At 32.7% G+C, this 13,339-nt stretch overlaps 2 protein-coding genes across 2 annotated transcripts; one reads left to right on the top strand and one right to left on the bottom strand.

The window, feature by feature from the left end:
* Nucleotides 1-2,564: 2,564 nt before the first annotated feature.
* LOC133172518 (transcription factor E2F5-like) lies at nt 2,565-9,807 on the bottom strand. The gene is made up of 10 exons (XM_061307420.1): nt 9,662-9,807; nt 8,731-8,840; nt 7,211-7,246; nt 5,836-5,991; nt 5,589-5,697; nt 5,208-5,399; nt 4,869-4,983; nt 4,587-4,676; nt 4,448-4,495; nt 2,565-3,320 (listed from the first exon to the last, which is right to left on the bottom strand). Exons 1-10 carry the CDS (start codon nt 9,773-9,775, stop codon nt 3,202-3,204), a joined length of 1,089 nt encoding a protein of 362 aa, XP_061163404.1. The 5' UTR covers nt 9,776-9,807; the 3' UTR covers nt 2,565-3,201.
* A 393-nt stretch (nt 9,808-10,200) lies between these two features.
* Nucleotides 10,201-12,155, top strand: LOC133172482 (BTB/POZ domain-containing protein 17-like). Its single transcript, XM_061307368.1, has one exon. It carries the CDS (start codon nt 10,239-10,241, stop codon nt 11,751-11,753), a length of 1,515 nt encoding a protein of 504 aa, XP_061163352.1. The 5' UTR covers nt 10,201-10,238; the 3' UTR covers nt 11,754-12,155.
* Nucleotides 12,156-13,339: the final 1,184 nt, after the last annotated feature.

Consider the following 13,339-nt stretch of genomic DNA (forward strand, 5'->3'; position numbering starts at 1 on the left):
TCCAGTAGTTTAGAAATGCAGAAAAAATGTTACACGGACATGTTCGTACAAAGAATCGCAAAGAATAAATATGTGCATGCAGAAAAATTGAAGGAATTAAACACATCATTATTTTGAATTAGTTATATGATTCTTTCTTCTGCAAACTGTATTTGTTTAAATGCAGGTAACAAATTCCGATGTAAATCAGCTTGCAGAAAATCTAGTTCATTAAGAATGATCGCTTAGTTTCGGATCCCCGAAATATTAATCCTTATACTGCCTGACGCACGTGGCGTCAGGCAATCAAGTGTTCTGAACTACAGTACAAACACAGCAAGTTGTAAAGGAGATGGGTGAACAAGGCGTGCAGAATACCTATAGCATGCGTGAATAATAAAGAACAGAAATTAGTACGTTGCTATAAATGTGAAGTATGGGAATTCCAGGCCGGGGAGCATAATTATTTTATTTACTTTCTTTATATAAACGAACACAGTTTTCTCAGAAAGCAGTTTTTATTACTATTCATGATGTTTTTAAAAACTAATTATATTCTTAAATCCTATGTGTTTTTCTGTTAAACAATGCATTCTTTCATTTTGTGGTGAACTGCACATTAGTATATATATGAAATTCATCTCCGACTTCTTTTAGACTACAATGGAACAAATTCTGTCTCGTCTTGGTATATTAAGCCAGCATCCGCTTTCAATTGGTAAATGATGGTTACAAGTTCGGAATCTACAAAATGTAGTTAAATCTGTACGTTTTCTAAAGTAATAACCTTTACTATTCCGATATTTTTTTTGCGGGCTCTTTCACAAACGTTTATAATTTAATTTTAGTTGTAACACGTTATTTGATTGGATAAAAAATTTCGTTTATATCGTATAACATAAGTTGCCTACGTCATATTGAGTTACGTCAAAAACGTACTACTCCGCTTGACGTTACTTTCAAAATATCCTCAATTTGAAGCCATTTTTGGAAGAAAAATTGTCTTATTGTCTACACTGAAATTAAATTGTAAGGAATGAAGCTTATTTTAACCTATGTTATACGATATAACATAACTTGGGGCAGTTTTAGCTTTTTTTATAAACCGCTTCGCTGTTTATAAAGCGTATACTGCTCCAAGTTATGTTATATCGTATATTTTAAAATAAGCTTCATTCCGTAAGTAAACCAAGGTTTAGAATTCTTAATATTTTCATTGTTTCTTTCTATTACTAGTGCTAACACCTATAGAAATTTTTGCTCCATCTATGTATATCTTATTTAATTTTTCCACAAGTCCATCAATAACGCCTTCATGTTTGTCGTTAAGAGCCTACTACGCTTCTTATAACATACACCAAGTCAAACCAGTATTTTTGCTGTGAACCCCTACCATGCTGGATATAAGTTGGAAACCTACCAGTGAAAAAGTTCTTTTTGAGAACTGAAAAGAACTTTCAACTTTGCTAGAAATGCATTTACAACATTTACAAGCAAACCTACTTTCAGACATTAATGTACAACTGATTATCATTATCTTTTTTTTTGAGATACATGAAATAAACAGATAACAATGAACTCTGTCTCCATTATTCCTATCACAGTTTATTTTTGTCATGTTGTAAATTTCAGACAATTTTGTTGAAGGCAACTATTTCTTCTTACACAATATGTAATTTTGTAATTTTGGAACTCTAGACTAACATTTATACAGTCTGTAACTAAATAATGCCAAACACAGATGTTAACTGATACTTCAGCCCTAGTATTCTATCATTCAGAGGAAAAGTACTATAAAGGATTTTTTTTTAAAAGAATATGATGACAGTGGGTCATTCATAACATAAACTGTACATGAATTTGAAAGCAATAGAGATTTACTAAATCAAAGACTTACAGCTTTGATTATAAAAACAAAAAAGAAACAGGAAGGAAGTGATATAAAAATACCAGATTTTTCAACACTAACAATTCAAATTACAAGTAACAAAAATGACATAACAAGCAGACCATAATCAATATCATATATATACAGATAAATAAGAAATCATGCAGAAACCTGTGTAACAGTGAGCTATTGTTGGTCTTAAAAATGCATAACAAACAAGAAATGTTTGTAAAATATACACAGTCTGCAAAGTTTGTACTTGAACATTTGTAGCACATAGAGTTGCTGGTGTTTAGACACTTGTACACATTGGTAAGAACCAGGACCTGATGCTTCGGAGGTTGCACAGTTTAAACAAAGATTTATCACTATGTATATTTCTAATATGTTATGTATTAATCCTACAATTCTTTGATATATACTTGCTTTAAAAAAAATCATAAAACCTTTACTGTCAAATACAGGAGACAACATTAAACTCATTAATCTTGTTTTGTAATGATTCATTATTTCAAAAAAAATTATATATATAAATATCTCTACTTAACTAGAACAGGTACTGGTACCAAATATTTCATTCAATGTTTTAAAAAGTTTTACCTAGGAAAAATTATTTATCTCAACATCTAAGGATAGGATAATATGCAAATTTATAACCTACCCCCCCCCCCTGAAAAAAAAAACAATATACCAAAGATTTGACTTATAATGACATTTCATCTGTAAAAAGTTGATAAGATGAATTTTAAAGTTACAAAGTTTTTAAATTTTGTTTTGTTTTGTTTGTTTTTTTTTGTTGTTTGTTTTCTTTCTTTTTTTGCAAACTACATTTTGATGAAATACCAACTCTACATATCACTCAAACTTTACTCCATTCCATCAGTCTGGGTTCCATCAGAAAAATTTAAACAATATTGCTTAAATAATAGCACTACTAAAAAATGCATTTCCAACAAAAGTTTCAAGCACTCTTTTTTTATTGTGCTTCATGAGAAAAATGTACCAATAGCTTTAACAAATGTATCCTTGCTATTAAAGTTTATGAAAGTTCTAGAACTATTAGTACATGTGAATGCCAGACTGATACATTTAAAAAATGTTGCTCAGAAATTTATATAAATTTCAAGGCAATCTGAAGCAGAACAGCACTAGAGAAAGTCAAAACTTCTCTGACAAAATCTCAGCAATTTTGTTCCAATTCTCTTGCCAAGAACAATTCTGAGAGAAATTAGCCTCTACTGACTGAGCTGTGCCTGTTCACTTTGTACAGTCTAGCCTATAGCATTGGGCCCTGTGAAGGCACTTGAGGTAGTCAAGAAACTGTTGTTTTCTGATCAGTAATTGGTTAGAAGTGGGACATCAAACAGGTCACATGCCCCTTCTGTATCATCCAGATTAAAATAATAATCCCTGTCTGATGGTGGGGGACTTAACCGGAGCAGTGGAGCAAATGCTAAAACAAAAACAATGACATATCAGATACACTAAATTTATAACCACTTATTTTATTGCTCTTTGATTCTCATGCATTAAACTTATTTTTGACGCTATCAAGTTGTTAACTTTTTAATATACTGGTTGAATATTAATGTAAAATTTAAAACATGATAACACATTGTAAATTTTGCATTTACCTCCACCCAGTACTTTCAATGTTTACAGCATGACAACACCATAATTGTCAATATCCAACATATGAAGAGGGTCATGTCCCTCTTAGGGAAGTAAAAATTCTGGTAATAACAGTTGATGACATTCACGACATATTTAACATGCATATGATATATTATATTTCATATTGCATATACATGTACATGTATCTACAATAAGCATTTATGTTTTGAGTATCATTTTATCTAAAGTTCAAGCACTGTAACTTACAATGGCAAAATTTGAATGTTTCATTAATTCGTTGATTAAATTTATATGATAAATGGGCATTTTAGGTTTCATTGTTTAGCACTGACCTGAATTAAGTTGGGTTTTTTTTTTCAAAAATACTGGAAGTATTTTCAGAATCTGCATTGATGTTTGGTAGAACATGGGCGGTTTGAGCTAATTTTGAAAGTACATGTATGTAAGTTTGGTTTTGAAGACAATTTTTATTCTCAGACCTAATAAACAAATGCAATCAACATAAAATGTACAATTAGCCTCAAACACTTTATTTCATCCAATGAAAGTTGTTTTCCAAGATTCTTTCATATGTAAATAAATATTGCTTTTATTTTTGTTGGTGTTGTTCCTGCTTGCCCTGATAATGGACCCCAACCTATTGGACACCATATAATAAAAATAACTTTAAATTTTGATTTGTCAAAACAATGCCCAGATATATGTTGACACCTGCACTGATTAATATGGGTCTAGCCATCTACATTGTTTACATAAATTCGAAGTGATGATAACTTGACACTGGGAGATTTTCAGGTTGTTCAGCAAAAATTCAGTGAATAGCATAACCTGCCATGTCAAAAATTATAGGGTTACAGGTCAAAAAATTGTGTGTAACCGGACAAAATCAGGTGAGTTGGCAACTATGGACAACAAAGAGAATAAGATAGTAAAAAATGTTTATACCTTCAGAAGACATCAATTCCTCTATTAAATCTCCTTCACTTGGTATATCTGCAAAATGAGTGAATTCATTTACAATTAGATGAAAAGTCACCATACAAAACATCTTGACATATTAACAAGGAAATGCTCCTTAACCTACCAAGCCCTGTATGTCGGGGATCATTGGGATCAAACAGAATGTCACCAGGAAGAGAATCGAGCGAGGTCTGAGGATCAGATGTTGAAGGAACTAAAAATCAAACAAAATTTACATTTAAATGCAAGGTTAAAAGGTTAATTACTGACTCAGTATTCATGTAACTATAATCTTTATGAGGACATCCAGTGAAACAGCTTAATGTAGGTACTTGGTCATAACAGCCTTCAAAATAATAATTGGTGGATTGATCCATTCAAACCTTCACAATGTAAGTGACTTTACCTGATTGTGATGACTGGCCTTGTTTCCGTGGAGATGACCTTGTTGACATGCGTGTAGGGAATTCTACATCGGAAGATGGTTGTGATGGACGTAAGGGAGATTTCTGTGGTGAGCGCTAATTAAGAATAAAAACAATCTTTAAGTGTATATCACTAAGTGTTCAAAATTTCACTGGTCAGGATTTTGAGTATGAATACATGGTAGTAGATGAAATACATGTATCAATATAAACTCAATACAATACAGATGTAATTAAAATGTGCCATCCTTGTGACACAGTAATTCCAAAATGGTCGTTCTTTACAACTTTCTGAAATCTCATCAGAGACTTTTATTTACTTTGGCATTCTTTGATTTATTTTGGGTTTGGTTTGGATCAACATTCTGGTTTTCTGTGTCCTCTTCCTTTGGTGGGGGCACCTGTACCACAACAGGACTTGTTTCTTCTGTGTCTTTGTTCACCAAGAGAACATGGATAGGTCCTGTATGACTTTTCAGATGCATTTGGTAGTTCTTTTTAAAGCCAGGGCCCTATAAAAATGACTTCATTAAAATCCAGCAAACATGCCTTTTCAAAAATTAAATGAATTTTTTTTAATTCAACAGAGGCCTTTCAAAATAATATTAACAGAAGAATAACGAATGGTTTTCTGACAAATTGATCCCTTTCTGTCAACAACCACTGAAACAACGCAACCAGTGAACATCAGCTCTACTTACTACTTCTGGTATGGGAACTTCCAACTGAGTACCAGAAGGGGCCTGAATTGCTAGTAATGTGTCCCCTCGAAAACTTCGACAAATATCTTCATGAGTGACATATGCTGCCCTACAAATCACAATCATATGGTATCTATTTCAGGATGGTAATAAGGATTTTTTTGTTGTTGTTTTTTTTGTTTTTAATGAGACTATCTTTTTCAAAAATATTCAAGTACTATAAATATTCAGATAATTGAGACATTACTGTGTATTTGTGACTTCATCTGTGACATTCTTTATACTCTGTTGGACCCATGTCTTATGCAGGTCTAATTTTTTTTCCTGCTGCTCTAGTTCATCAATTTCTTGTTTCAGGGTCAATAGTCGGTCTGAGATCTCTGTCCCATTTCCTTGATTTACTCTGTAAAACAATAAATAACTTCAATAAAATAATGAAATTCTTTTTGTTAACTTATGAAATACTAGTAGTGAAAGCTATTTGAAAATAAGTAGTTAACCAGTGTTTTCAAACAAATCATGAATTCCATATTTTTTCTTTGCCAATAATATGAATTTTAAACTGAGTTATCACTTCATACAAGTAATTACTATAGGTCAACTGCTTATTACTCTTTTACTTAAGAATTGGAGAGACTGATTTGTAAGTCAGATATGAGAAGCATTTTACATTCACAGAAAAAAAAAATACCAAGAGGAATGGTAATACTGCACAATCAAAGACATTATTTTCAGGGAGAATATGGAGAAATGAAGCACAGGAAAAATGTCAATGGTTTTGATAGTATAATTCCAATGTCCAATTAAGGTTTTTGTATTTGGTTTTAATTTTATATTTAATCATTATTTTAGTACAAAATTAAGCCAAACAGGTTAAAAATATTGCCAGAAATAATCATTCTCTGTTTGTTCATGCAGCACTAAAAATCTTGTCTAGAAGCACTTGTTAGAGAAACCATATGACCTTTGAGAACTGAATTTCAAACATTTCTAAAAAAAAAAAGATGAGAATGTTTTTCTCATGAAAGTATTCATTGATGTAAAGTGGGTCCTCATTTCAAATTTATGTTAAATCTTTAATGTAACCTATGTTCAGAGATTACATTCCAGGTATAACTAAACAGACTCCAGTGTTTCAAAATCTGCCCATACCTGGTACTTTTATACCCGTAACCCGGCTGAAATCATGATTGTACCAGCGAAATATTTGTTGGAGAAAAATTCGATAACTTATTTTATTAAAATCACTTCAACATGGTACCTCCTATTTTTGTAAAAGTACCACTGTTTTCTAATCTTTATGAAAGCCCTGCAGACTCATAGAAAATATAGGAATTATCAGAATTACCTACTACAATTAATGCTACATGTATTTAATTGCTATATTCTGTTCTTGTATCCTTTCAATTTTAATGAAACCGAAGCATCATTAGCAGACTTTGAGGATACATCATAGAAAACTTATTATGGTTGAATTTTCATTCCTCTCTTTCTACTTTGTACAACTATGGGCATCTTTCTATGTTTTTTTTTTTTTTTTTATCTTTTTCAGTGATTTTTTCCTTACAAATCCTTGTTTAAGCCCCTTAGTTGTCAGAAGAACATTTTTTTTTCATTCTTACCCATCTTCTGTTCCTGAATAATTTGCACTAGCACCTCTGCAAAAACAAAAAAAAAATAATTAGGAGTCTTATAGAGATACCCTAACAAGTAACAGTAAACATTTAAAAACTAAATAAAGATTTTAAAATTCTTACACTCATTTATCTGCATATTCTTAAAATTTACAATTAAATAGAAAATGTATTGTTAAATAATAGTTGTGGGATTCATATTTTGTGCAGACATTGCAGCACTACTTCATCACCTTCTTTATAATGTATAAATTAAAATTTCTATGATCAGGGCTCGACATTAACTTTTTTTCCTACTTGTCCATTCGGACAAGTGACCAAGACATTTACTTGTCCGAACTTCAACTTCACTTGTCCGAAAAATTTTCAATAAAGATCTAATACTGTTAACTAAAAAACTAAAAGTCCATTACATGTGCATGATGTTATTTACAAATACAACAAACACATAAAACAAAATTTTATGTAGACTTTCTGTCCTGACAACATAAATGCTGTCAACATAAAAACAGAATCCAAACTTCATCACTTCCATGCCTTTGCAGTAATATGCAATACGTTCTATTTCCATTAGTGAACTCTTCAAAATTAGAGGCGTGTTTGGTCGTCTGACTGGGACCGCATGGCGTGCAATCTCAATCCAATTTTAAATGTTAAATGTATTTGTCATTCCAATTAAAGAATAGAACTAAAAGACATATTTAAGAAAGCGAAAACCCTAAATTTATCATCCATTAATAAAAAATATGACATTTCCGAGGCATGTGTATTGTATTTAGAGGTACCATACGATGAATAGATACATATGATCAACAATAGATATAAGTTGATATCGTTGTCATTCCTACTCTTGATGTATATAAAGTTCACAACAATAAAATTTCTTAGGATTTGTTCATCGACATTCAACATATTGTTTACATGTTTATGTTACGTTTGTCCCAGAAATCCCGCGAGATTTGTACATTTTCTGACTTTTTCACAAAAGAGCGCACTAAGAAGTATAACTCTTCCATAGTGGAAATAGAACATATTAGTGAACTTCGATCCCGATCGAGTGTACTCAATTACATAGCGATCTATATCGGGATCAAAGTTTGGTTTTTATGTACTGTTTCCATCTTAAAGTACCGGCAAACTTTCAACAGTCGTTCTTTTAACTATTTAGAGACTTCTTTACATAAAAATGCACTAGTCCAATCAGACAAGTGCCCAGCAATATTCACTTGTCCGTATTTTTTTTTCACTGGTACCGGACAAGCGTTAATGTTGAGCCCTGATGATGCAAATAAAAAAAAAATAGCTCTGAAAGTCTAAACTCTAAACTCAGAATTACTTTGGGAAGTTCATTCAATGCTTACACTTGTACTAATGTTAGATTATAGAAATATTAAAATTTTTAATTACATGTACTAAGAATAAGTACATGTGTACTTAAAGCTAGTTATCCTTTGAATTTTAAATTATATATATATTTATATCTGTTTGTGTAACAGTATCCAACTTACTTCCACTGGATGCTATTCTTGGATTTCTTTTCAATAAGACCTATGCCTTCCAACACATTTGTTATGTCATATATTCTCCTTTTCTGCCTTACAGCTAGCTGATCAGCAGCCTGTTCAAAATATACACAGTGAACTTAAGATGTACTACTAAACGTAATGTGATGAAATTATTATGCAGGAGAATTATGATGATGGAAATACCATATTCTCCCTATCAAGTGCCCCAGAGGCTTAGAAAATTGCAAGGGGTGGGGAGGGGGGATTAGGTAATCTCTATGAAATTTTGACTCTGAGAAATATTTTAAATAGATATTTTTAAAATAATTCCATACTTAGCATACTCTACTTTTAGTACAGTATTTATTATCATAGTATGGAAAATTTGTTTCAATTGTGAAGAAAAATTATATCTATATAGAAAAAAATTTCAATTCTATAAAAATTATTATATATCTAGACAAACAAGTTCATCTGTTATTCAGTAGAGTGATTATAGTGAATTTATACTACAAATTTACAAAATGGAAAAACTTATATTACTCCAGAAGAGGATAATTACTAGTTATTTTAGAAAAAATATTAATTGACTTATGGATACGAAGCGTCGGGGGGGGGGGGGGGGTCCTTCTTCGAACCTTTTTCCGGAGTGAACAGTCCCACACTTTGGAGGGGGGGGGGGGCTGTCAGTTAACATATTCAAATGACATTAATTTCACGAGCAGGGTGGTTTGAGTGCGTTTATGGTTGCAAAGGATATGTCTTATAATAAGACTTGTACTAGTTTTAAACTTAAGAAAAAATTAATAAACCTGTCCGGTTATCCGTCGACCTGCTAGTGTTACCTTCAAATTTTGAATTTGTAAACAAAGAATGATCGCAAGCATTTTTTCACAGTAAGCATGGATAAAAAACTGACTTAAAATTGTCTTACAACTTTCAGATCTAAAACGCCATCTTTAGCCTCTTGCAATAATGACACAAATTTAGTTGTGAGCAATCCCAAACTTTTCTCGTGTCTACTTGGCGTTGAATTATCCATCGCCATCGCTTTGAAGAGGAATTCTGGGAAAGAACGCGTGCGTGAAAACGGAGTTTACTAATGACCGAAAAAGAAACTGATCAAATAGTTCCCAAAAATGTTATCAAAGAGTGTTGTTTTATATTAGATTATGTACCTTAAACATGTTAAAAAGCAAATATTTTTTTCTTTATAATGTTGACTTGTCATTTTCATTGTTATTATTATTTTATTTATTTATTTTTGGGAGAGCTGCCATCCGGGACTTTTCAAAATGGATGCGACTATAAATCGTTTGTTTGACAGGTCAGGTAGGCCTGATAGAAAAAAGGAAATTATTTTCTTTAACTGTCAAGTGTGGGTTTGAATTTGACAAGGAAAATTTATTTTACAGATATTGACTATTCTATTGTTTTGTTTTACTTTTAAAAGATTTTAAAAAAGACTTCCCTCATTTGTAGGATGAAAGGTTAAGCAAAGCAACATAAATATGACAGGAAAACGATGGGGTCCTGGAAAGGATCTTGGTCACCAAGTGGATAACTCTACTTCAACAATTAAAAAACTGAGTATTCTCTACAGCGACCCTGAATTAAGTGACCTCCGTCTTTGTATTGGGGAGCGGACCTTTCATGCCCATAAACTCATCTTGAGCATCTCCAGTGATGTTTTCAAAACAATGTTAACAAGTCCTACATGGCCTGAGGCCTTTACTTCCCAGATTTCATTGGAGGAGGAGCCAGAGTGCCAGGATGTCTTTGAGGACTTTTTGCAGTACCTGTACACAGGGAGGATTCATCTCAGTCAGACCAGTGTCCTCCCCATCCTCATACTTGCTGACAAGTACAACATCAATGACTTGTCTGATGTCTGCATCAATTACATGAGCAGCCATTGTGTTGCACCACCATCTCAATCTCGAGTGATATCATGGCTTAAGTATGCAATCATGTGTGACCATAAACAGTTGCAGGAAATCTGTGAGGAATATATCACGTGGAATTTTCAGTATGTTATGAACACTCCTGATTTTATGGGTATTTCTTCAGATATGCTGATTAAGTTCTTAAGATCTTCAGACATTATTGTTGATGATGAATACACTTTATATGAGAAGGTCAAACTTTGGTTTGCTACTTACAAAGAATTGAAATCAAACTCAAAGAAACTCAAAAGCAAGCTGAAAAATATCATTAGAAGTGTTGTACCACTGATCAAGTTCCCCATGATACTGCATGAAAGCATGAACTCTCTGGGAGAGGAGAGAGGCTACACAGAAAGTAAGGATGTATCAAAAGATAACTGGAAATTAAAGGTGCAGGAACAAATTCATCACCTATGCACATTACTAAATGAACAAACCAAAGGAGAAAATGTAGGCAGAAAACCAAATCTACATTCTCAGCTTATTTCCAATACAGACTCTGTTCCTGCAGCTCAAGATCAAGAATCTGGTGACATTTCCTCCTTTTCCAGTTTTTCACATCACATGTCCTTTAACCCCAGAATCTACACCAGTGACACCTGGAGCACTGAAATTTTTGTTCCAGATGTTAAGAGCTTGAATCAAGGGGATGTTCTGCGGGCATTTTTCTCCACTCCTATCTCAGGTCCAGGTGGAGACGACTTCTCCATGTGGGATTGGCATGTGGATTTTTATCCAAAAGGAGTTATTTTTAAGCCCTGTGTCATGATTGGTCATTTTTGGAACCATGAGATAGATGAAGTTGTTTATGACACTGTTCGTTTGACTGTGACATCCAACTCCCCTGAGCACCGCCAAGTCCAGATCAGTGTTTTAATATTTGGGCAACAGGAAGGCATTGAATTTGTTGCCAAGTGTGTTACAAAAAGCTGCTACTTTGATAGTGAGCATCTGTCTCACAACTTCAATGATCTCATAGACCTTTCTGATCTTTATCATAGAAAATCTCCTTTTCTATTGGATGCTGAAAGAAATGCTTTAAAAATCAAAATTGTTATTAAGCCTAAAGTATCCTTTTGAAAATTTTACCAGTTTTTTTATTAGTCAGAAGTCAAATTTAACTTTGCTGTACATTTTACAACTTAATAAGAACCGTTGATTGAACCTGATGCAAGGTACCATAAAAGTGGTATTTTTATATATTTAAAACCAAATGTGTCTTGAACTAAAAGTGATAATCAAACTATCAGTTTGTTATTAGATGCAATAATAATCTTTTGTGTAGAGGCCATATGGATATACATGTCACATGTAACAGTAAGTGCTATTTTTTGAGATATTTTTAGTTACATTGTTTTAAAACACTGTGTATCTGGCTTTGGATGTAAGTATTTTTAATATTTAAATATTATCTTCTGCTCTTGATATCATATTGTTTTAAAGTGATTGACAGATGTTAAATAATTAACATTCCACTATGATTTATGAGATCAATTTCTGGGGTGGGGGGTGGGGGAACTAAATCAAATTGACAAAAGTATACACAGTAAATATGCAAAAAATACATTTACTTGTACCGGTAATTTTATTTGCAAAAGTTATCACTTGCACTGTGCAGCATCTCTCAATAATTTTGAAGTTATGGCTGTTCATTTGTGTGTTTTTTTGTTATGAAATGGCCAGGACATAACGATATAGTGTTTCCCCTTTCTGTCCGTCATTTATTTACTGTCATTCCCTCATTGCCATTCTGTCAAATCTAGTTTTCCAGACTTTTTTTACTGTGCTTGTAGGTAATGAGCTAATTTTTTGCATGTCTTTGGACATTGATTACTGACAGTTCAAGTTAGAGTTTCATGTTAATTTACTTATTTGCCCTTAGACTTTGAAAATTTCTAATAGTTCACCATTTTCCAGACTTTTTTAGTTCACACCCTTTGTCAGCATCCATCAGTCCATCTGTCTCTCTTTCCATCCATCTGTAAAATTTTCACATTTTTTACTTCATTTAAGAACCACAGAGTCAAATTTAACCAAGTTGGCACAAAGCATTCTTGAGTTAAGGGGATTGTTCAAAAGAAGGGCCAAGATCAAGAAAATGTAGAAAAGAAAAAAAAAATCTCAAGAACCACTGGGCCAGAAAAGATGAAATGTAATTGAAAGTTTCTTAAGGTATAGTGTAGATCCTAAAATGTTTAAATCATGGCCCCAAGGGGTGGGGTGGGCTACAATAGGGGATAAAAAAAATCTTCCTAATTTAATGCAGATTCTAAATTGTTCAAACAGTGGTCCCAGTGTGGGTAAGGTGGGGCCACAGTAGGGGCTCTAAAGTTTTACACTGAAATATATAGAAGAAAATCTCCAAAAATCTTCTTCTCAAGAACCACTGTATCAGAAAAGATGAAATTTATGTGGAATCATCCAAATATAATGTAGATTCCATGTTGTCCAAATCATGTCCCCCTGGGCCTAGTCGGGGTAGGGAGGGACTACAATAGGCGATCAAAGTTTTACATGGGACTATATGAGAAAAATTTTTGAAAATCTCAAGTTCAACCACAATAGAACCATTAATTGTCAAACATTCCCGAAATATTTTTTTCAAGTTATGGATCCTGGGGCTGAAATCGAGATAAAATTTAAATTAATGCATGTATGTAGGAAAA

This window comes from Saccostrea echinata, unplaced genomic scaffold (genome assembly GCF_033153115.1).
Source record: "Saccostrea echinata isolate AGI-Se365-2 ecotype Australia unplaced genomic scaffold, CSIRO_AGI_Sech_v1 ptg000054l, whole genome shotgun sequence".
Taxonomy (NCBI): Eukaryota; Metazoa; Mollusca; class Bivalvia; order Ostreida; family Ostreidae; genus Saccostrea; species Saccostrea echinata.

Excerpts from the sequence above, each read along its gene's own strand:
- LOC133172482 (XM_061307368.1), top strand. The coding sequence starts at position 10,239 with ATGACAGGAAAACGATGGGGTCCTGGAAAGGATCTTGGTCACCAAGTG.
- LOC133172518 (XM_061307420.1), bottom strand. The coding sequence starts at position 9,775 with ATGGCGATGGATAATTCAACGCCAAGTAGACACGAGAAAAGTTTGGGA. Across the intron at positions 5,992-7,210 it reads TATTCAGGAACAGAAGATGG|AGTAAATCAAGGAAATGGGA; the intron begins GTAAGAATGAAA and ends ATTGTTTTACAG. Across the intron at positions 4,496-4,586 it reads TCCCCGACATACAGGGCTTG|ATATACCAAGTGAAGGAGAT; the intron begins GTAGGTTAAGGA and ends CTCATTTTGCAG.